The sequence below is a fragment of the Peromyscus eremicus genome, chromosome 1 (assembly GCF_949786415.1).
Source record: "Peromyscus eremicus chromosome 1, PerEre_H2_v1, whole genome shotgun sequence".
Taxonomy (NCBI): Eukaryota; Metazoa; Chordata; class Mammalia; order Rodentia; family Cricetidae; genus Peromyscus; species Peromyscus eremicus.
The window spans coordinates 79,304,938-79,330,127 of NC_081416.1; the positions used below are offsets into that span (position 1 = coordinate 79,304,938).

Consider the following 25,190-nt stretch of genomic DNA (forward strand, 5'->3'; position numbering starts at 1 on the left):
TGAGTAAACCATGGAGAGCAAGTCAGTAAGCAGCACCCGTCCATGGCCTCTGCATCAGCTCCTGCCTCCAGGTTCCTGCCCTGTTTGAGTTCCTGTCCTGACTTCCTTCAATGATGAACAGTGACATGGAAGTGTAAACTAAATAAACCCTTCCCTCCCAAGCTTGCTTTTTGGTCGTGGTGTTTCATCGCAACAACAGAAACCCTAAGACATAGAGATAAGACAATTTATTCAGCATTTAAATATGAGGCACTGAACTGACTGCTTTAATGTCTCATATACAATTTAGACTTTAAAGAATCCTTATAAGGTTGGGTACTAGTGTCTATACTATAGATTAAGAAATAAAGTCCCTGACAGGTATGAAGGTATACATCTTTATTCTTAGACTTGGGAGGCAGAGGCAGTCAATTTCTCAGAGTCCAAGGCCAGCTAGAGTTCCAAGGTGAGACTCTGTCTCAAAATAAAAAAGATCTCATGAATTATTCTTGACCAATATGACACAGGTAATAAGTGGTTTTGGGACACATGAAGTAAGTTTTAGTCAGGATGACAATATGTGTCCTTCTAATAATGTGCTGCTCTAGAGACCTGGATTAGAAATGTCTTCCTTTTCCTTTCCTATTACATCCAATGTATTGTCAGAGAGCACCATGGTGGTTCTGAGCACAGCTCTGGAGTCAAACAGAACTTGACTTGCTAGCTGTGAAGTAACGTAATATATCTTAACACACAGAGTAGTGTTTGGTACATATACATAAAAGAGCATCTATGCAGCAAGTGAGTAGTTACCAGGAATGGTCAGGGATAAAGGTAATAGCTACCCTGTGAAGAGTGCTGAAGAAGAAATGTACATAATGCAGAACACAAGGAGTGGGGAGGGCTTGATTTTAACTACAAACTTCTTATTAAATATGGGACCTGACAGAAGATGAAAGCAAGCAAAACATTCACTTCTAAGTAAGATAAGTGTGTAACTGACGGTTAAGGATTCTCCCCTTGAGCTCCCTATTCAGGATTCTTAAAGCCCAGCTCTAGAGCTCTTGCCACACAAAACACACCACTGAAAAACTATAGGTTATAAATGTTACTACAATGCCAATGAGTCCTGTAAGAAATGTCTTTTCTCACCTGACTGGTTTTTGCTGTTCTGCACCTCTCCGTTATTTTGTGGCTGCTGATTTGTTACAGCACTGCTTTCTGATTGGCTGTTTAACACCTTAACAGCAGATCCCAGGTTTGCTGCTATGACAGGAAAATGCTGACCCCTCTTTAGAAGCTGTTTGTGTTCCTGGTGGCGAAATCGTGGAGGTACTTCACGAGGATACCGAGGCAAGGCCTGTGGCTGCTGCTGCTGCTGCTGCTGCTGCTCCTGCTGCTGCTGTTGCTGCTGCGGCGGCGGCTGCTGATTGCTGGCTGTAGCTCGCTTGGCATTATTATTAGTGCTGGTTGCTGTGGAAGTGCCGTTATCAGAGTTGGCAGGCTGAGGCTGGCTTACACTGGGCTTTATCTGTTCTGGCACTAATTCCAACAAAAGAACAGAGGTGGAAAAGATTAGCCAGTGAGGTATACCTTACCTTCAAACTCAAAGGCACTATGAAAATGACCTCAACAGAAGCTTTAAGTGTCAGAATATCCTCACTCAGAGGCTCAAGTTTCTAAAGAGAGGCTACTGCCTGGAGTCAAACTTTACTTCTCCTGACAAGCTACTCAAGTGTCTACAAGGGTGGATGCTCTTGACCAGGATGACACTCATGCTCCTTCTCTCTCTCTTTTGGTTTTTCGAGACAGGGTTTCTCTGTATAGTTTTGGAACCTTTCCTGGAACTCACTCCGTAGACCAGGCTGGCCTAGAACTCACAGAGATCCACCTGCCTCTGCCTCCTGACTACTGGGATTAAAGGTATGTGCCACCACAGCCTGGCGCTCATTGTCTCTTTATCATATTACACTCTGGCCAGAGAGTAAACACATGTTATTTAACTATGGACCAAAAGAACAAGTGGGGCAAATTGACTGATGTCCTAAAACAGTGGTTCTCAACCTGTGCGTCATATTAGATATTTACATTATGATCTTAACAGTAGTGAAAGGGTCGCAGAATTAGGAAGGTTGAGGACCACTGTCCTAAAGGAATCTTTAATTCTCTACTAACTGTTCTTGCTCTACTCTGTTTTTATATTCTTAATTTTTTTAAAAAATAAGTATTTTTGTTTGTACTGGTGTTCTGCCTGCATGTATATCTATGCACCACATGTGTACAGAGCCAGGGGAGGCCATAAGGCGTCAGATCCATGAGGACTGTAGTTACAGACAGTTGTGAGCCACCACCTGGGTGCAGAGAACCTAACCCAGGTCCTCCAGATGAGCAGTCAGCCTCTTAACCACTGAGCCATCTCTCCAGTACCTCTGCTTGGTTTCTACTTTATCATTTGAGACCTGAGTTCACTGTGTAACCTGGGTACTCCAAAAATTCATTATATAACTCAGGCTGGCCTAAAACTTGCAATCCTCCAGCGCCATCCTCCTAAGTGATGGGGTTACAAGGGGATACAACTATGTCGGGCTTGGTCTCTACTTAAGTACTTACAAGATACAGGTGGAAAAGCCTTCATTTCCACACAAAAGGGTTAAGTTAACAATTTTCCACTGGTGAATATATCTAAGCAAAGGACAAGCTCAGAATAGGAAGCAATGCAGGTGACAGGATGGACCCAATGCAGGTGATTCCCTGTGAGGAATCACCTGGCAGTACCTTAGACAAATCTAAGAAAATACTTGTCTGGTACATGAGTGACTGGAAACTGATAGGTGACTCCGATCAGCAGGAATATCTGTAAATGAACCGATGGAAATACCTTAAAACTGCAAAAACAGACCTCATCTCTGAAACCACAATGGGCACTGTGTCTGGACTTTAACTCCAGCCCCAATGAACCTGCTGTCTCCTCTGTAAGACATCCAGCCCAGTATCAAAGGCTTTAGTCATTACAAAGCACAGGACATATGCTTCTTTAAGTACTGGCTGTTTTGTAATGGCTGGTATGGTGGTTTGAAAGACAATGGCCCCCAAAGGGAGTGGCACTATTAAGAGGTGTGGCCTTGTTGGGAGTATATATAGAAGTATGTTAAAGGGAATGTGTCACTGTGGAGGAGGGCTTTGAGGTTTCATATATGCTAAAGTCATGCCTAGTGAGACAGACAACTTCTTGGTGTCTTCTGGTCAAGATGTAGAACACTCAGTTACCTCTTCAGCACACATCTGCCTGCACGCTATTATGTCCCAACATGATGACAATGGACTAAACCTGTGAAACTGTAAGCAGGCCAACAAAATGAAACGTTTTCCTTTATAAGAGTTGCTGTGGTCATGGTCATGGTCTCTTCACAGCAATGGAAACCTTAACTAAGACAGCCGGCACACCATTCTATACACCTACAATAATTCAACCCCACTACAGAACAAAATAAAACTCTGATACTGGTGAGGACACTTGAGGAAATTCTGGTAAAGGCTTAAGCACTCTAGAGCAGCAGTCATCCTTAGTCTGACTGAGAAATCTCATTTGTTTCTCTTCTAAGAGGCAGAGATGGCCTTAGTCAATCACCCAGCAAACTATAACCACTCAATAAATAGATGCTATTGTTGTGATCTACACAAGAGCTATTATCAGGTGCTTCTACTGTATTGATGCTGTGACGGAGGCTGGTGACTGGTCACTGTGCTGTATTCAACCAAGCTTCCTCCTGCACCATCACTCCAGGGCTGCCTTTCACTCAACAATCGAAACTAATCTTCCTTCTGTAAAGACTTCCTGAGTTTAACTGATTATCTGTTACACTAATACTTTCTAATACATAACCATGGCCTCCCTTTTTTTCCAAGGTGATTATACTTTTTACAGTACTCAAGCAGACCAAGAGAAATTACAGTGAAAAACTAACTAATACTCTATTGTTTGGAATGCTTTCATCCTTTATTATTATTAATTATATTTATTTAGTGTGTATCAACTTGGCACAAGCTATTCATCAAGCAGAGGGAGCCTCATTGACATAAATGCCTCTTCTGTAAGATCAGGCTGTAGGCAAGCCTTTGGGGCATTTTCTTAATTAGTGATCAATGGGGGAGGGCCTAGTTCATGGTGGTACCATCCCTGGGCTGGTGGTCCTGGGTGCTATAAGAAAGCAGGCTGAGCAAGCCATGAGGAGCAAGCCAGTAAGCAGCACTCCTCCATGGCTTCTGCATCCAGGCACCCACTGCTTTCGAGGATATGAAACTGAGTGAAATAAACCCTTTTCCTCCCCAAGTTGCTTTTGGTCATAGTGTTTCATCACAGCACTAGAAACCCTGACTAAGACAGTTTGTGTGTGTGTGTGTGTGTGTGTGTGTGTGTGTGTGTGTGTGTACACCTGTTGGGCCAGAGGACAACTTTCAGTGTCAGGTACCACTGTCCACTGTGTGGATCATGGGGACCAAACATGTGGTTCTCACTGGCCCCACTGTTTTCATCCTTTAAAGGAATATTTCTATTGTGTATGTTTGGTGTCTGCCTGCATGTTTGTAGGAGCACCATGTGCATGCTCTTAACTATTGAGCCATCTCTCCAGACTCATCCTTTTCATTTTTGATGCTTACTGACAAGCCTTTAAATAATTTGGGCAAAGTATTTTCTTCGTCTAATTTATGTATTAATTTTTCAATCCTAACATAATGATCCCAATAGGTAATAATGATGTATATTCCTTTGTGCATCCCACAGTAATAAGGAAAGATTAGTGATTTAAAGTACATTTTATGGCTGTCAAGGTGGCCAAGCAAGTAAAAAAGCTTGATACTAAGTGTGACAACCTATGCTCAATAAGTAGAACTCAAATGGTGGGAAAAAAAAGACCAACTCCCACAAGATGTCATCTGACCTCTGCACATGCACATAAACAACAACAACAAAAAAAAACAAAAACAAAATCATGAGTCCAAAGTATCAGAATATTCTAAAGTGCCTCCAAAATAAAAGGAAGATAAAGCATATTTAACTAGAAATTACAGGCAACATTAAAAAAATCCTGTAATTTGGTTTTTATGTGCTTAGTGCTGCACTCAGCATGCTATCTGACAACCAACTGTGAACTGTAAAGTAAGCTTCTGCTCCAAGAATACAGAGTTTATTAATACTTAGAATATTATTGAAAAGCAAAACCCTCTGAGGGCCAGTGAAGTGGCTCAGCTGGTAAAAGTGTTTGTGGGCAACCTGAGATCCATCCTCAGAATACACATGAAGGTGGAAGAAAAAAGTCCTCTGACCTCCAAATGCGTTCAGTGGCGTATGTGCCCCACATAACTCTTCCACAGGTGCACACTCACAATAATACATAAATACACTGTGACGATAACCTAACCAAGGTGTGATTTATGTAAAAAGCAACAAGGAATCAGAGAGTAATTTAACATACAATGTTCTTAGTAACCACTAAAGACATGTGTGAGAACTCTAAGTAAAATGTGACCAGGCATTCAGAGCAGTATCTGTACTATATACACTACCTCATTCAAATAAATGCCATAATTTGAATCAATAAGAAAGACTGGCTGAAAAAAAGGCCTGAGAGGGTATATTCTACTTTTTATACTTCAAGACATCACTAAAAACAAGTAAAGACATCAGGCTGGAGATATGGCTCAGTAGTTACGAGCACTGACTGCTCTTCCAGAGGACCAGGTTCAATTCCCAGCACCCACATGACAGTTCACAACTGTCTCTAACACCCAGAAAACAGGGTACCCTCTTCTGGCCTCCATAGGCATTAGACATGCACATGGTGTACAGATATGCCATACCCATTAAATTAAAAAATTTAAAACTCAAAAAAAAAAATTAAAGCTACTAAATAAATTTGAAGGGGTACAGACTATCTAGGTTTACAGGTAATCAATACTGGATAATTCTGGCTGTTGTACACATGTACTTAAATACTTAATTATGTCAGTAAGCACCCAAACCATTAGACAGAAGGGAAAAAAGAAAACTGAAAATTTCATCTACTCAAAAGACACAAAAATGGAATAAAAAAAATCTCAAAATTGTGATTAACATAAAATGCATAAGCTATGAAGACCAAGTCCCAAAAATATGTGTAATCACCATATATATGAAAGTTAACATTCACTCATTTAAAGGTAAAGCCTCTTAAATTTGTTGAAATAAGATTTAAAGTATACTGTGAAAACTACTCCTAAAACAAAATGAAGAAAAATGGAAGGAAAAAGGGTATAAAAAAATATATATTGCCAAGAAATCCTAAGAAAATGTAAATAAAGCAGTAGTAGTATCACATGAAAAAAAAACAGGGACAAAGACATATGGATGAAAGATATTTCATGTTAATAAAAAAAGAAAAATTATGCAAAGATAAAATTTTTCAGAAATCAAAACCTCACAGTATCAAAACATACACCAAATGTAAAAAAAAAAAAAAGCAAAAACACCAGGGGCTGAAGAGATGGCTTAGTGGTTAAGAGCACTGGCAGCTCCTGTAGAGGACCTGGGTTCAATTCCCAGCAACCACAAGGAGGCTCATAGCCACTTATTATGGGATCTGATGCCCTCTTCTGGCACGCAAGTGTATATGCAGATATAGCACCATATACATAAAGTAACTCTTAATAAATTATTTTTAAAAAAAGAAAAAAAACATTGAAAAAAGTTGACAGTGGTAATAGCTTTAAGACAACACTCATGAAATAGTCATTAAAACTTAATACATGCACTAAAGAAAGTATTGACAAATTAGAAACGGTATAAATAACAAACAAATTTTCTGGGTCATAAAACAATGTCATTATAAATGACAAACTAGTAAATAAAACTGCCTTAAATACCAAAATCGCAAGATTAGGAAAATAATAAAGCACTAAATAGAACATATTGAGATTCAGCTAAGCCAATGCTCAAAGACAAATTCATACCCTAATTATTTCCAATAATCAAGATATAAAAATATAGAACTCAAAAAAAAATATAGAACTCAGGAAGGGCAAATAAACTAAAGGTGACAGAAAGAATGAATCAATAAAAATACTAACAAAAACCAATTTAAAAGAATTTAAAAGTTACATTTATTTGTATGTGTGAGGTTGCTCATTTGTCACAGCAGTCAGAGGACAACTTGTGGCAATCAGTTCTCTCCTTCCATCATGTGGGTTCCAGGGATCAAACTCAGGTTGCTGGGCTTAGCAGCAAGCACCTTTATCTACTGAGCCATCTCAATAGGCCTAGAAACCAATGATTATAAGTGAACTGACAGGCTGGATCATATTAAAATAAAACAAACAGCACATTCCAGAGTTAACACACTGGAAATGAAAAACAAGAGAAATACTTTGCTAACAATTACTCTTAGGTGCAGGGAATTTGGTTCACCTGGCAGAGCACTTGCTAGGCATGCATAAAGCTACCCTGGGCTTGATTCTCAGCAAGAGGATCAGAAATTCAAGCTTATCCTTGGCGACAAGCAAGACTCTATTTCAAAAATAACATTAAATTTAAAAATAAGATTAAAAAAATACTAACCCTATAGCTAGTTGAAAATCTAGAGAAGAGAATGTTTAATACTGACAAACAAAGAATGGGAAATGTAAATAAGTGAGCTAATTAGTGTAGAAGAAACAGAAACTTAGGAACATACCCATTAGGACTGGGTCATTTATCTATACAATTGTATTTTTTGTTTGTACGCCTTATACTATTTTAAGAAATGTGTAGCTCTCTATCTTTTTATGGTTCCAGAGCATAGTATAAGATAGAATACCAATATAACATAACCATAAGTCAAGACATTAGTGGTCACAGCCAGATAGCACATACCTGCAGTAGCAACACTTTATTTGTAAAGGGGAAGACAGTAAACACGTTTTAGGTTTTGTGAACCATACAACCTGTCACCACTCTTCAACTCTGCCACTGCAACATAAAAGCAGCCATAGATAACAGGCCAAGCAACAACCTCCAATAAAATTTCCCACGTAGAATTAGGTAGTTAAGTGTATTTGGGTGAGAAGCTGTAGTTTTCCAGTCCCTGGCCTACAAAATGTAGTTTGACGATCCTACAGAACAGCAAAATGACCTTCCAACTAGGCCCACATCAGGCCAAGATGACTTCAAAGTTAAACAGATGAAGGCCCCACACATACAAACTCATACTAGTGTGTGTGGCACAAGAATGTGGAGTGGGGGGTAGGGGCTACAAAGGTGTGACTCAGCCATTAAGATCAACGGCTTGCAGAAGACCTGAGTTCATTTCCCACATAGTGGCTCACAACGTCAGTAACTCTAGTTCTAAAGGATCTGAAACCATTTTCTGGTCTTCTCCAGCACTGTATGAAGTGGTACACAGATACACATGCAGGCTAAACACTCATACACATAAAATTTACAACAACAACAAAAAACCCACACAGAACCACTCCTTTATACCATTAAAAACTGAGAACTTCGGCTGGGCGGTGGTGGCGCACGCCTTTCATCCCAGAGCCAGGCGGATCTCTGTGAGTTCGAGGCCAGCCTGGGCTACCAAGTGAGTCCCAGGAAAGGCGAAAAGCTACACAGAGAAACCCTGTCTCGAAAAACCAAAAAAAAAAAAAAAAACTGAGAACTTCAAAAAGTTGTGTTTATATTGGCTACATCTATAAGTATTACATCTAAACATTAATAAACTTTTGGTAAAAAAAATAACTATTTTTTCAAACAAAATCAATGTGAAGTGTTGGCTTTTCTTTTTTTTTCTTAAGTATTTTGTTCATCTTTCTAAGGAGGTTTGGCTAATGTTAGGAGGATTTTCACATATGCTTCTGCAAATCTGTTGTGATAATTTACCTTACATAGTCTCTGGGTAACTCTACTATATAGTCATGAGAGAAAATGAATGAAAAGAGCAAAAAAGTTTCTATCTTATAAAGAATTTTGATTTTACAGATCTCAAGAAATATTTAGGCACCTCTGAGGGTTCCTATACTCAATACAATTTTGAATTCCATCACTATAGAAAATCCATGCATGCAATGTAATTGAATATAAACAACTTGAACTAAAAATATAAATTTAAGATTCAACACATAGGGGCTGGAGAGATGGCTCAGAGGTTAAGAGCACTGCTTGTTCTTCCAAAGGTCCTGAGTTCAATTCCCAGCAACCACATGGTGACTCACAACCATCTGTAATGAGATCTGGTGCCCTCTTCTGGCCTGCAGGGATATGTGCAGACAGAACACTGTATACGTAATAAATAAATAAATTAAAAAAAAAAAAAAGATTCAACACATAGAGAGAAAAAGAAGTCCTAAAGAGTTATAAAATGACAAAAAGTAGGTTTAAGAATCAGAGAAGAAATGGCAATAACAAGCCTAGCCAAAGGCAGGAAGGAGATAAGAGGTTGTTTGTTCCAGTAGATCTTCATGTTTTTGAGACAGTCTTACTGTACAGCCCTAGCTCGCCTAGAACTAGTCATTTAGAACAGGCCAGCTTACATCTCAGAAATCCACCTGCCTCTGCCTCTCAAGATCAAGAGCTTTAAGGCCAACATCAATCACATAGCAAATCTGAGGTCCACAGGACAGCTCTGGCTATGAGAGATCCTGTTTCCAAAGATAAAAATTCTACCCATCAGCCGGGCGGTGGTGGCGCACACCTTTAATCCCAGCACTAGGGAGGCAGAGCCAGGAGGATCTCTGTGAGTTCGAGGCCAGCCTGGGCTACCAAGTGAGTTCTAGGAAAGGCGCAAAAGCTACACAGAGAAACCCTGTCTCGGAAAAAAAAAAAAAAATTCTACCCATCAAATAACTAAATTAAACTCTGAATGCCCAAATGCTTAAAGTAGGCCCAGTTCCCAGTGCCAACAGACCCAAGCTGCTCTCAACGAGAGAGGTTTCTTCCTGCAATGTCAGCAGTCAATGTAGATGTTTAACTGCTCACAGTGCTGAGAACAAAAGACTGAGTGCTAAGCCCTACATGAGACATCTGTATCAACACCAATACCATCAAGGCTCAGCAAACATTATGGAAGAGGAGATGGAGAGAATTTAGGAACCAGAGGATGGGGTGCTGTGAAATGCTGTCCTCTTGACAGGGCACAGCTGTTACAATCATGAACTCATAGCAACTGTGGCTACCTGAACAAGACCTTCATAAAAAAAGAAAATCAAGCCCTTCCAGCATGCAAGGAACTAGATGATGGAGTTCCAGGCCCCACCCTTAACAGGAGCTACTGGCATGGACAGCTGCTGGGAGAGGAAGAATTATTCTTCTTGGAGGATGTGACCTTTGTACCCAAGCAGTACTAAGTGGACTGAGTGAGTTATCAAACAAACAAACAAACAAACAAAACAAAACAAAACAAAGACACAAAGTTAGGATGTATGTTGGGGGTGGACATGGAAGGAGTTAGAGTAGAGGGAGAAAATGGGGGTGAGCTGACATGATTATTTTATTGTATACATGTATAAAATTATTGGAAACTTTAAAATCTTAAAATACAATTGTTCAAATGATTTTTTTCCTTTTTTTAAAGATTTATTTGTTATGTATGTTACAGTGTTCTGCTTGTTTGCCAGAAGAGGGCGCCAGATCTCATTACAGATGGTTGGGAGCCACCTTGTGGTTGCTGGGAATTGAATTCAGGTCCTCTAGCAAGAACAGCCAGTGCTCTTAATCGCTGAGCCATCTCTCCAGCCCCCAAATGATTTTTTTCTTCATGTACCATTTGTAAGTATTCTTCAAAAGTTTTATACAGAATAGAGGCTGGGGATGTGGCTCAGTTGGCAGAGTGATTGTCTAACATATACAAAGTCCTGGGTTTGATTCCTAGCACAGTATAAACTGAATGTAGGTGGTTACATCTGTAATCCCAACACTGAAGAAGTAGAGGCAAGAAAATCAAAAGTTTAAACTCATTCTCAGCTACATAGTTTAAGGCTATCCTAGGCTATGGGAAACTCTGTTTCAGGGAAAAAAAGAGTCACAAAATAGTATCATTATAGATTTAAAAAAAAAAAGTTAAAACAGCACATCTGAAACTTAGCTGTGGAACAATACTACATGGGGTCTTCCAATACAAAACAGTATCATTACCTTAAACTCCTAAACCCTCAGAGTCAACTACGCTAGCAATATATTCTTCACAAGGAGAAGCTGCTCTTCCTCTCATCTCTCCAACCTCCCAAGAGCCACCACCTCTGCACAGACTTTCAATGATACATACTCAATGAGATGTCAACACTTATCAGAACATTTCAGTAAAATGGGTTTCCAACTTCTGTTGCCTTTCTACTTCATAGCTTTCAGTAGGATACAGAGGAAAAGCATTTGATCAGCTTAGTGCCTCAGAAGTACCATGGTATCTTAACTTCTATCTCCTGGCATTTTTGAGGCAGCAGGGAAAGAAGCCAACTAGTTGAACAATAAGAAGAATAAAGAGAAAAGAGAAGAACACTGGACTGGCGCAAACACCACTGTCCTGCAGATACCTCCTCCCCATCAGCATGAAAAGTCTGTGTTCTGCAGTAATCAGTCAGCTCTGAAATGTGAAATGCAAAAGATACAGCCTGTCTTTAAACTGGAAAGCCTCAAGATAAAATGCCAAAATTTTTACTGATAAGTAGAGTTTTAAGGTACTAGGAATTGGTCTAGGGAATAGGTGCTCATTAATCCACTAACTGCTGCTAATTCTTACTAAGTGGTATGACTTGAATGACTGTTCAAAAATATTTAAAATAGTAGATTTATGCAAGCATGAGCAAATCTTAATATTTCTGTTGAGAAGTTCATAGGGGCCCCTGGCAGTGTTGGCGCAGGCCTTTAATTCTAGCACTCGAGAGGCAGACAGGTAGATCTCTGAGTTTGAGGCCAGCCTGGTCTACAGAGCAAGTTCCAGAACAACCAGGGCTACACAGAGAAACCCTGTCTCAAAAAAACTGAAGGAATAAAAACAAAAAGAAAAATCCTTAAAGAAAAATATCAAACAGCAAGACACCATAAACTACCAGTTCAAAATTAAATAGCAAATAAATAGTAAATTGAGTTCACTTAGTTTTAACTTATCTTACAAATTCTAGAGAACAGCTCTGCCCCCTAAACGGCCTCTATCTTCCTACTCAAAGTCTCTCCTCCCTACCCCTTACCAGCAGATTCCTCTTGACAGCTCTGCAGATCTAGATCATGAGTGGCCTTGTTAGCCAAACCCAGGATGAAGTGCCTCTTAACAAAAGGCTAGAGCTGTCTACTCTATAAACTACAGGGGCTTCTTTGCACATGAAACTATCTACAATGTTCACAATATAGACTATCGCTGAATCTTGTCCAAATATGTAAGATTCAAGATGAACAAAAATCTCCTTTTCCCCTAGAGGCACACCCTATAGAAGAAAATGGCCAGGCTGTCCTTCTAATGTTCCAACAGCACTCTCAAAATGTGCTAGAACTAATTTAATTACCAGAGAGAGGTTCTTCATCCTCACAGACCTATTTCTTATCAGAATCTGCTTTTGAAACCGAGTGACATAAAGGTCCACATGCCAAGCAAGTCTGGAAAACTGTTCTATAAGATACTATAAACCAACACCTACAGAGCTCTAGCTTCGTCTGTGATTCAAAAATAAAGTGACAATATCTAAAAATTCAGCTGGAAGTTAACAGAAAATATCCAGTGAACAATTAATGCTACAGAATGCTTCAGAAGTTCTACAATCTTTTGGACTATAAGAAAAATTTTCTAACAGAAATATGGACCAACGGTGGATTATCTAAGTATAAAAATAAGTCACATAAGGTTTAAAAACTTGTAATTTAACCAAATAAAATTATTCTGGTTTAAAAATATACATATATTTCAAATTAAAAGGATCTGCTCTTTCTCCTCCTATACCCTTCACCCCACTTTCCCTAATATAAGGAAAAGATGAATGTACTGCTTTAGTTTAATGAGGCCTAATTTAAGAAAATATTCAATATAACCACTTAGCTTAGTTTTTCCCCTCATGGCCACAACCCCACATCTCAGACTAGAAATCTATATAACATGAGAAACACAATAAGCACTAATCAGACAATAACAAATAAGCATGTACAGTTAGCTCATGTGAATTGCTAACAAAATTTCAAGGTAAACAAAAACGGGCAAATCATTAAAAATTAGTACAGTAAATATGACTGCACTTCCAGAGGACCTGGGTTCAATTCCCAGCACACACATGATAACTCATAACTTTCTGTAACTCAAAGATCTGACACCCTCACACAGATACACATGCAGGCAAAATACCAATGCACATAAAATAAAAATATTTTTTTTTAAAAAGCAAGAAAATCCCACTTTTTGTTTTGTTTTGTTTTTTTGTTTTTCGAGACAGGGTTTCTCTGTGTACCTTTGCAACTTTCCTGGAACTCATTCTGTAGCCCAGGCTGGCCTCGACTGGCTCTACCTCCCGAGTGCTAGGATTAAAGGTGTGCGCCACCACCGCCCAGCAAAAATCCCAATTTTAACCTACCAATCTTAAAGATTTACTCTGTGTGTGTGTGTGTGTGTGTGTGTGTGTGTGTGTGTGTATACACACACACACGCTCCTGTAGAGTTATGATTCACCTTGACTTGATTGGGTTCTGCTTTAATGGAAGGAAAAAGCAAATTACTACCTAGGTGGGGAGGCCCTGGAGCTGCTGCAGAAACTCCTAGCACATCATTTCAAAAAGCTGAAAGATGGCTAGGATATTGTAAAACCACAGTGGTGGAAACTTAAATTTCCTCTATTTCACCTGGATGCCAGATACTGTGTGTCTATTAGTTTTCATTTTATAGATATATAATAATAGATATTATTCCTATTTTACAGATAGTGACAGAGACACAGATGAAAGCTGCTCATGCAAAAGTGTCTAGTAAACAGCAAGCAGAGACAAAAGGTTAAATCAGTGTGATCCCCAAACAATCGTCCTTTTAATGTAAATTAACTTTCATCTTAATTTAAAATTAAGAGTAACTCAAACTCTAACAATAGGAGAATGGCTAATAATGGATTATTATTAAAATATTAAAAATGATTTCATTTCAGTTATAAGACGTTAAGGGAAAAACAAAGGGAAACAAACCAAGATTTGTATTCACTTCTAACAGGGATGAGCCATAGTTGTAGGTTTTAGCTCAAAGTGCTGCTCTCTTAAAAACTCAAATTTTCTACCCACATGCTTTAGTGCACAGTATCTCTCCAACACTCTGCCTCCAGGCCCCACCGCTTCCAATCCACTACCTCTTCATTCTACAACACAGACATGGGCTGGATTATCTCCCCCTTTGAGTGTAGAAGTTAAAGAACCTGTCTAAAACCACAGAAATAAAGACTGCAAAAAGTGACAATCATTCCCACTTAGTGTCTTCAGCAGTGACTCAAACCTCTCAGCCTCTGGCCATCCCAGCAACACTTTCCTTAGGATACAGCAGAACAAAGGCTCTCATTCAGAATGCATTCTGAGAACTGATGCTACCTTAATTAGAATACTGTATGTGTACATTAATACAGGTGAAATGCTTTGGTATGTGCTCTCTTTTTGGAGGACCTGTTAGTGGGTGTTAATGATACAGCTACTCCTTCTAACTCATCTTAATTCCAAAAGCTTAAAAGAGAAAGTCCCTGGGTTGTTTATTTTGAAACGGAAGCCCTAATTATTGCTTTAGTAGAATCTCGGACTCTCAGTTCAGGGCACACAACTCTGGGATACTCACACATACTCCCCAAAACTTTGGGCTCTTTTCCTTAATTCCTGAACCTAGTTATTGGTTATAGCTCCCAAATAAACTGCTTTCTCCTATCTTCTGTTTCCTTGGTCCTTTCAGAATCACCACACACAACCGAAACACGCTTTCATTTTCATCAATTTAAACCATTTACTAGTGGCTGTCCATTTCTAAAACAAAATGAGGTCCTCAGCATTTTCTGTGAACTTACCACGTACATTAATCCAAGCTTACATGGGTAAATCATCTTCCCTCCTTAGTAAGAGGAAAGGGAAAATGGTGATTCTAATAACCAAACAAAATTGTTTTCTGAACTATTGTCCATGACAGTAGGCAGCTATTTTTGTCCCATCCCATCTTGTTAGTACAGAGTTACTAACCTTATTTGTTAACACAGCTCAAAGCATCTCTCACAGGAAGAAAAGAATCTGACATTAGGAAGTTCTTAATCAGCAACCATCTCTGTTCCATTTCAAATATCACCAGACATTGGCCTCCAAATCATCTCACAAAGTAGAAGAACCAGAGTGATCCACTGAATAATAAGCCAGAGTAATCTCACTACCACCCTAATTCTCCTAGGAATTAATCTCCCATCTGAGGGATAAAATGAGCTATGGCTATGCACCTCAGAGCATGGGTACAGATTCTCTGGGGTATTACATTAGCTGTGAACAACTTCTCCCGTAGATCCAACAGCCTCAATCATCTTTCTGGTGTCTCAGTTGTCTACTCTGAAGCTCTGTGAAGCCACTCAAATTCCTGAACTTTGCTCAGCATGAGATTTGATCATTGAAAAATAAGAACTAATGGGATTTCAGAAATGAAAACTGTAATTGCATCATATGACACAGCCGTACCTCTTCAAGGATGTACCCCAAAGAGATAAAGGCAGCACCCTGACTCCAGGCCCACTGCAGACTTATTTACAATAGCAAAAATGTGGCAAAACATGAATATGTCAGTAGATAAAGAAACTGTAGCATACACCTGTATATGAGCACACAAACAGATGGAGACACACACACACACACACACACACACACACACACACACACACACGGAATGTTCTTCAGCATCAAAAAAGGGTTTCTTGACATTCAGAATGACAGAGGTAACCTGAAGACTATGCTAAGTGAAATAAGCCAAAATACTACATACTCTCACTTAAATGTGGAATTAAAATAATAATAGATTTTAGCTCTAGCCAGATGCTAAAGTGCTTGTGTAGCTTGAGTTTTCCTGCCTGGCCCACAGTCAGGGCAAATCTCTGTCACTTGCCAGTCCCACAGCCACTCAGACCCGACCAAGTAAACACAGAGACTTATATTGATTACAAACTGTATGGCCGTGGCAGGCTTCTTGCTAACTTTTCTTACAGCTTAAATTAATCCATTTCTATTAATCTATACCTTGCCACATGGCTCGTGGCTTACCGGCATCTTCACATGCTGTTTGTCATCATGGCAGCTGGCAGTGTCTCTCTGACCCAGCCTTCCACTTCCCAGCTTTATTCTCCTCCTTGTCCCGCCTACACTTCCTGCCTAGCCAATGGCCAATCAGTGTTTTATTTATTGACTAATTAGCAACACATTTGCCATACAGAACATCCCACAGCATGCTTGCTTGCCATTTGTAAGGCCCTTGGCACAATCCTCAATGCTGTCAAAACAAGGAAACCCCAAATACCTTAGAACTGAGTAGTTATCTCTCGGGACAGAGATGAGCCTGAATGGATTAAAGGGTGCAAAGCTGGGGGCTGGGAAGACAGCTCACTGGGTCAAGGCCCTTGCCCTCAAACAAAAGGAAGGTGGATTTAAGTTATCTTGCTATCAAAAATCAGAACAAATTAAAACAAGATAAACCATATAGGGTGACAAATGTGTCAGTTTATTCCAACAATAGTGCTTCTTCACATTGTGCATCAGAACGATTCAACATAGTCCAAATCTGACTGTCCAATGTTCTATTTCATAATTTCTACCTACTATAAACTTCAAGCTACAAACATCACAGACATATATACAGCATAAAAATAAAATAAATGTTTATGAATAAAATAATTGTGACCAGTTATGAAGAGAGCTGCCAGTAAATCAAGGATGAAGTGAAATAATAGAAAACAACACACAGCATCCTAAGTGACTTTCTTATAGTCAGTTTAACATTCTTAGACTTGTGGAAGATCTAAGAACCAGAAGGTAGTTTAAGCAAGAAAGTAAAAGGATGATTTATGTTTGGAAAGATATTAAACAGTAGGTACTCAAAGATCACACTGAAGAAATAAATATCTATGGATCAATCAACAATCTAAGACAGGATATAATCAAGTGTCCAAAATTACAGGTGTAAGAAAATTCTGAAAAATGAGAAAGGTAGAGACCAAAAACAGCTGGAGCAACCCACTGGAAGCAAGGCTAAAGGGCACAATGAAGGCAGCCTTGCTCAAGAACCTGGACCAAAAAGTAAACAGGAAATAACACGAAAAAGACAAAGGCTCTTAAAAACTGTAAAAAAACATAGGTAGGGACAAATGGGTTGGCTACAGCATAAGAGGTCAGATTAAAAGAACCCTGGAAGAAGCAGAGGAGTTTGGCCATGAAAAGAAAAACCAAAACAACAACAAAAACCAACTAGAGACAACTTTATACTCCTACACAGGCAGGGGTGAGGGCAAGCGTAGTTTTAGGAAGATTAATGGTGACTGTCTCAGAACTCTGATCCAGTCATCATCTCCTTTTCAGCTCCTCTTCTGACCATAGGATCTCACAATGTAGCTCTGGCTGGCCTCAAACTCACTATTTAGACCAGTTTGGCCTTGATCTCAGAGATCCTCCTGCCTCTGTCTCTGGGATTAAAGGTGTGTGCCACCACAGAGCAGCTCAGCAGCTACTAGTCTTGTCTATTATATGTGGCCTCTCATCTCTCTACCCTGTATTCTTTCTCTTCCCTCTCTGGTCTTGCTTCTCCATGATCATGAAGTCTCCAGGCCTGTAAATTGTCAATCCCCTTAACACCTCTATGCAGAGACAAATGTTCCATCCTTATTACCTGTTCTATCTACTCGCCTCCTCTGTCTTAAATTTCCACTCCTGTTTCAGCCAGTTTTCCATGTACAGAGGCTAACAGCTTTAAAATATGAAAAGAGCTGGACATGGTGGCACAGGTCTACCATTCAGAGCTCCTAGTTCCAGTCTAGCCTGGGATACAGAAACAACCCTGTCTCAAAACAAAATAAATAAACCATGCCACTCTTTTGCTTAAGCTCTTTATTAATGGCTCCTAGCTGCCTATAAAAGTCCAAGCTCCTTGATATGTTCATATGTGAATGCATAACATTTACATAAACTCATAAAGCTCACTTTGACTTGATTGTCGCCTATTTCTTCAGCCTCAACTCTTTCCACTCAAGACTCTGTGTTTAAGGACTACTACCACTGCTCATAATATCACATTGTTTTTCTCCGTGATCTGAACTAGCTCATCCTTTCTGCATTTCATTCTTTGGCCATAAAGACTCCTAATTTCAAGACTTTCCTTCATTTCTGTTAGATGAAAAGCACTTCCCCTTGCTTAACGACAACTTAAACAACTTAATCAGTCAAGCTACATTGTATTATGTTCTGCTTAACAGTGCCTCCGATGCTCACTATGTAATAGGGGCTCGAAGGATTAACATTTTTTTGTTTATGCATACAGCCCGTGTGCCATCACCTCCTTCAAGACATAGTCTCTCATTGGCCTGGAGTTCACAGATTGCTTGGCTGGCTGGCTATTGAGCTCCAGGTATTCTCTTGTGTTCATCCCCAGCACTGGAACTGTAATAGCAAGCTGTCATCCTCAGCACTTCCCATGGGTCCTTGAGGTTAAATTCCCGTCTGACTTAGCTCCCCAGTCAGAGATTAGAAGTTCTCCAGAAACGCCAGGCGGTGGTGGCACATGCCTTTAATCCCAGCACTCGGGAGGCAGAGCCAGGCAGATCTCTGTGAGTTCAAGGCCAGCCTGGGCTACAGAGTGAGCTCCAGGAAAGTCACAAAGCTACACAGAGAAACCCTGTCTCGAAAAACCAAAAAAAAAAAAAAAGTGCTCCAGAAACTAACTACCAGGTGGGGTGAGGACAGGCCACTCATGGGAGCCCTGAAGCCAAACAGATGAAAGACATTACCTTTTCCCAGGAGGTTTGAAACCTGAACTCACAGCTGAATCTACATATGCATATTTCTTGGCTTCTGTTCAATCTTTTCCATAACTCAACACTGGTATTGTCAAAGTGGAGAGAGACTGAGAATTTCTCTCCAGCTTTGGTCAAGACTGTAAATAAAACCACCTATACCCTCAAATTCCTGTCTCTCAGTTTTTTTCTTAGGTTCATGTAAACACTTTCTTCAGTAAAATACAGGTTTGATCTGTTATTTACTCTTATACAAGAGCATCTAATAGATGCCACCTTAACTAGTGTCAATCCCACATCCATAGGTTGTATTGACTGCACAGACTAATGAGATGCAGAGAGTATACTTCTGACACAGCTAAAACCCCAATTTGGTATGCTGGAGCCAATTAAGTTCAGCCTCTGAGCTGCACAACTTTCACTACTAAGTATTCAAGGACTGGGAAGCTGAAGAACTCCTGGCTCAGGATTTGGGAGGGATTAAGCTCTAAGTCTTCAGCCCAGGGTGCACTAGGTAACCTAGCTCAATGACTACAGAGCTAGCAATGTGTTACTTTAATGGTAATACAGGAACAGGTGTCACCTTTATAAAGGATAGAGAACAAGGAGCGAAGCAGGCAGAAATTTCACCCCACCCCATCCCAGCTCCACCTCTGCACATAAGACTTTAGAATGGGGCTGGAGAGATGGCTCAGAGGTTAATAGCACTGGCTGCTATTCCAAAGGTCCTGAGTTCAATTCCCAGCACCCACATGGTGGCTCATCTGTAATGAAATCTGGTGCCCTCTCTGGCCTGCAGGCATATATGCAGACAGAACACTGTATACATAATAAACAAATAAATCTTAAAAAAAAAAAAAAAAAAAGACTTTAGAATGAAAGACTGAAGGGAAGACGTGTGCCCAAGATGCTCATCAGACAGCATTAGAAAATGGGGTCTACTCAGAAAACAGCCTTAGGGCAGTATCTTCTCCATGTGGTAATATTCACCCCCCCAAAAAAGCCCCAAAGGACACCATGGTGACCTCACTGCAGTAGTCTGTCCCACCCCAGTTTTCTCCATATACTTCTCTCTCCCATCCCAAAGTGAATAAAAACGCACATAAACAATTTTCTTTAATGAAAAAAGAAGAAATAGCTTTAAATAACGTACCTTTGATTTTTTGTTCAGTGGCCTAAAATGAAAACAAACAAACAAAAAACAATGTAAATATGAAACTGAAAGAAATGAATTGTTATGATAAAATGCTCATATATTACTATTATATAAGATATACATTTTTATTAAAGAAATTATCATTTAGATGAACTGTACAGGAAAAGACATGCAAAGCATTCTTTTCCCACAGATGTGCCCCATTGTTCTTGATATAAAATTTCTGCAATGGTTCATTAGACATAAAGCATAGAAGACATTTTATGGTGGCTTATAATTTTTCAAATGTGAGCTGCACTTTTCTCATGTTATGTTTAAAATAATTTTATAATGATCACCTTTGTATAAATAGGTTTATCACAAATTTTCCATGTCTGAATGGCTTCAAATAATCAAAGATGAATTATACTTTCTTTAATTATTTATAATTAAACATTATAAATAATCACACTGACCAAATTTGTAATAAATTTAACTTCTGGAGATCAAGTTAATACATTATTATTTACAATATACTATATAATATCTATATATAATGTATATTCATATAAATTATATAGCTATATAATATATAAAGTTTATTATATATTAACATAGCTAATATAGTCAACTTTTCAGTATTTGTTAAGTGGGAAAGCATTTTTAAGCTTCTGATACGTTAACATCTCATGAAAATGACTGATGAGCTCCTAAGCTGGTAAACCTGCTTCCCAAGGCCTGTGCCTACGTTTACTAACTAGCTCTCTAATACCTACACTGAGGAGAAGGCAGGAGGGCAGTGGGGCTGACTTAGGCAGCCAGCTCACACTGCAAGGGCCTGGACAAGAACTGTAAAATCAGCAGGAGAGGTCCCCAAGTAAGTTATGGAGACCTGAAATTAAGATTCAAGGATGCTCAGGCTGACTAGAAAAGGCTATTAGTAACTGAATAACAAAGAATTCTTTTGAAATTAAGACAAGTTTTACTTAACTGCCTCAAGGCATAATTCATTTTGCTTAGCCGAATAAAATTAATTACTAATCTACCAAAAATTCCATTTTAAATTTTACCATTATAACTATGTGTGTGTGTGTGTGTGTGTGTGTGTGTGTGTGTGTGTGTGTGTGTGTATAATAAAAACTACAACAGTTACTCTACTTTTGAAGCCACACCAAATGTTCATCTTTCACTATGGTGCTTTGTCCAGTTTTAGAGCTCTAGAGATATACGAAATAATGGAGGCCCATCTTCTATTTTATGGATCAAAATGAAGAGGAAAACAGTAATGGAAGGGAATGCTAAAAGGCCTGTCAAATAGCTTGACACTAGTTATTTATTTCAGGGTGAAGTAATTTTGAAAATCAGATTATAGAAAAAAAAAATAATTCTTACAGAGAACTCAGTAAGAATTCCATGAAGTGTGAGAAGTACCATGCCATATATGTTCAGTAATCTTACAAGGCCAAAGAATCAGCATAAGAATTACTTTGTGAGCCCAAAGCCTTTCTTTAAAAAAACAAAACAAAAACCTCCCTATATTTTTTTCAAAAAAAGATAAATTGCAAGACACAGAAATTATGACATTATTAAAACCAAAGGCATGCAGTGATACTTTTCTAGGCTTTAAAAGACTGTGCTTGTGTGGGAAAGCAGTTTTATGTTGTTCTAGAACAGTGGTTCTCAACTTTCCTAACACTGCAACCCTTTGATACAGTTCCTCATGTTGTGGTGACTCCCAACCATAACAGATCTGTTGCTGTAATTTTGCTTCTGTTATAAATTGTAACGTAAATATCTGTGTTTTCTGATGGTCTTAACCAACCCACAGGTTAAGAACAGCTGTTCTAGAACAATGGACCACCTCACCAGTATTCTGTCACCTACAGAGAATGGCCCTTAGAGGGGTCATCCAAGGTATCTGACCCTGGGAAACTGACCTGACAGGGTGAAGGAACAAAGGCAATAGAAATCAAGAGGTCCTTACAACTGATGAGAAGGAAATGAAGAATTTTGCTTCTTTAAAGCAGGTTTCTGGAGGCTAGTCCAAGAACCCAGTGTGATCATCAAATTATTATAATGAGACTTTCCAAGTGAGCCCAGTATTTTAATAGTAATTGTCTCTATTGCCCCAACTCATAGTCATTAGTCATACATATGATTATTGACCACTGAACTGAGGCCAGTTTAAATGGAGATCTGCAAAATATATACCAAATTTCTAATAGTGAGCATTTTTCAAACTACTTCAATAACAATATTTTGTATGGATTGTGTGTTAAAATAGCAATATTTGGGCTCTATTAAATTACATAAATATATTAGAATTGTCCTTAATGTTTTCTTGTGTTGTTTTTTAAATAGGGTCTCACAAAGTAGCCCTGGCTGGCATGGACTAATAGAGATGCTTCTGTCTCTGCCTCCCAAGTGCTGGGACTAAAAATTGTTTCTTTTACTTTTAAATGATCTTGCCTTTACAACTCTCTGAGTCTCACTTTCCTAGTCCTTCAAATGGGGGAAGTTATCTGTTCATATTTCAGAGCTATTTTGAAGATTAAGCAATAAAACATGACAGATTGGGGTATGAAGAAAATATATGTCATTATAGATATAGTTACTCTACAAGACTATTACAGGGTTCTAGCAAATCAAACATGGAAGCAAATAGTTGGTGTTTGAAATAATCAACATTTTTTTACTTTTAAACAATCTTTAGTTGTGATTCCACTACAAATGGAGATATCAGCTAGGAGTAGACAGGACAATGGATGCTTCATTCCCAGCAGCTCTGCAGTGCCTGTCCTAACTCTCAAAGTGTCTAAGCAAACTATAGGAGCTCGGGCTCTGAACCCTGGCTTTATTGCTGACAATGTGTGACTTGGCCAGGATTGGTTAACTTTTCTAAATGAACTAACTTTCTACTTCATCTGCCAAATGGGGGCAAATTCATTTCTCTCAGCACCATCATGAGGCTCAGGACCCCAAGTTGGCTCAAGTGAAGGCATAGGACAGTGGGGAGCAGTCAGTAGGTCTATATGTTCCTGTACTGTCAGCAGTGCTGCCTGCCTGAGCTTTAGCTCAGTTCTAATGCTCACATTTGGAAACGTGCTGACACTCATCCCCAGTTCTTTGTCTTTCTCCTTTCTGATCATGTACAACACCTTCCCAATATTATAATCTAACAGTGGTGCTCTCTGCCTCTTGCTTGTGGATCAAAATGTAAGCTCTCAGCTACTGCCCCAATGCCAGGCCTGCCTGCATGCTGCCCACACTCCCCACCATGATGGTCATGGACTCTTATCCCCTGGAACTGTGAGCCCCAACAAACTCTTCTTTGAGTCGCCTTGGTCATGGCGCCTCTTCACATAGAAAAGTAACTAAGATATCCACAGGAGGCCTGCCCTTTTCTGAACAGAAACAGAGGGGTAGATGGGGGTGGGGTGGGGGAGGGACTGGGAAGAGAGGAGGAAAGGGAAACTGCAGTCAGGATGTTTAAAAAAAAAAAAGGTAACTAAGACAGAATTAATCTAGTTCAACTCACATTTTTTTGGTTTTTGGTTTTTGAAGATGGGGTTTTTCTGTGTAGCCCTGGTTTTCCTGGAACTAGCTCTGTAGACCAGGCTGGCTTCAAACTCAGATCCACCTGCCTCTGCCTCCCAAGTGCTGGGATTAAAGGAAGGAGTCACACCCACTCAACTTAACTTTTAAAAAATGAGCTAACTACTACTCAACAGTCTTTTCTATGAGTTAGCAAATGGTACCTGGTCTGCTGAATAACAATCTTAGAACTGAGGAAGAGTAAGATGCATGAAAGGAGAGAGCTGTAAGAAGAGAGCATCTCACTGCCCTCAATGAGTGCCTCCTCAATCTGGTCACCAAGGTTACAGAGAAATGTACTCATGAGACTCTGAGCATCATTTCCCAAAGGGAGGAAAAGAAGTCAGATGTTTCTACAACCTAAATCTCTTTTAGGCTTTAGTAATTCACATCTATAAAACCTATAAAAGTTCCTTCAATTCAAACAGTAACAGCAACTAAGACAGCATGAATGTTGAAATATACTATCAGGAAATTCCAGTTTGTAGTACTGTCTTCCCCACCCCTTCACTCTTACATGCTCTCTAGGAACTACAATTACATGTTTAAGTGCAGGATATTCTAAACTCCCCCTCTATAATTAACCTATTTCTCAACCGCCCTTTTCTTCACTGCAGTTCCCTGAAGATCCCTTTTGAAATTGTCTTCTAAAAATGAGCCTGGGGAGCAATTCGTGCTAACTCTGCACTGCTGCTGTTGCCCTGGCCCATCTTCATGGCTGGAGCTATGCCTGCACTCCATCCAATTATTTTCTATGTCAAAACCACAAGATCCTTCATTATATAAAAAGTATTGTACATATATAGCCAGAGTTTTAGAACAGAAAAAAAATGTTAAAAATGAATTCAAGTCACTGAGCTCCATGTTCATTTACTAGGGTGAGAAATACCATTTTTAAAAAGTACCCAATTTTTATATAGAATTTTTTTAGAGAAAGACTAAATATTTAAATACATACTTAAATAACAAAATAAGAACAATTGTGAGAGTTAAAATACTACAGTGAATTTTGAGGTTTCTAATAAGCTATCAAGGGGAGAGGCACAGGAATCTGGTTCAGTGTAGAGAGCTTGCTTAGCATCCTCAAAGCTCTGTGTTTAGGCCGGGCAGTGGTGGTGCATGCCTTCAATCCCAGCACTTGGGATTGGCAGGTGGATCTCTGTGACTTCAAGGTCAGCCTGGTCTACAGAGCGAGTTCCAGGACAAGCTCCAAAGCTACACAAGAGAAACTCTGTCTCAACAAAACAAAACAAAACAAAAAAAGCTCTGTGTTTAATATCCAGCACTCAAACAAAGAAATTGTGTTACTTGGTTCTTTATTTGAAGCTGAAAATAGCTCATGATATGAACTTATATTTCAAAGGCGCACAGGGGCTGTTAGGGAGTTAAATCTAAATGTTTTCTGTATTTGTAGCATGAGAACCTACACTTTATGTCCCATTATAAAATTTTCCTTAATGTATTATATCTCAATTTAAAAGTTCACCTGTATATGGTGAAAATAAAGATAACG

The 25,190-nt window shown here is 39.2% G+C and overlaps 1 protein-coding gene across 3 annotated transcripts in view; it reads right to left on the minus strand.

The window, feature by feature from the left end:
* The window catches only part of Tnrc6a (trinucleotide repeat containing adaptor 6A), a 178,668-nt gene that overhangs the window by 38,492 nt on the left and 114,986 nt on the right, over positions 1–25,190 (minus strand). For all 3 annotated transcript variants that reach the window (XM_059267308.1, XM_059267294.1, XM_059267303.1), the window contains exons 4-5: positions 20,102–20,123; positions 1,132–1,521 (exon numbers count right to left, since the gene is read on the minus strand). In XM_059267308.1, coding sequence (XP_059123291.1) covers positions 1,132–1,521; positions 20,102–20,123 — 412 coding nt within the window. The remainder of the gene's footprint in view (positions 1–1,131; positions 1,522–20,101; positions 20,124–25,190) is intronic.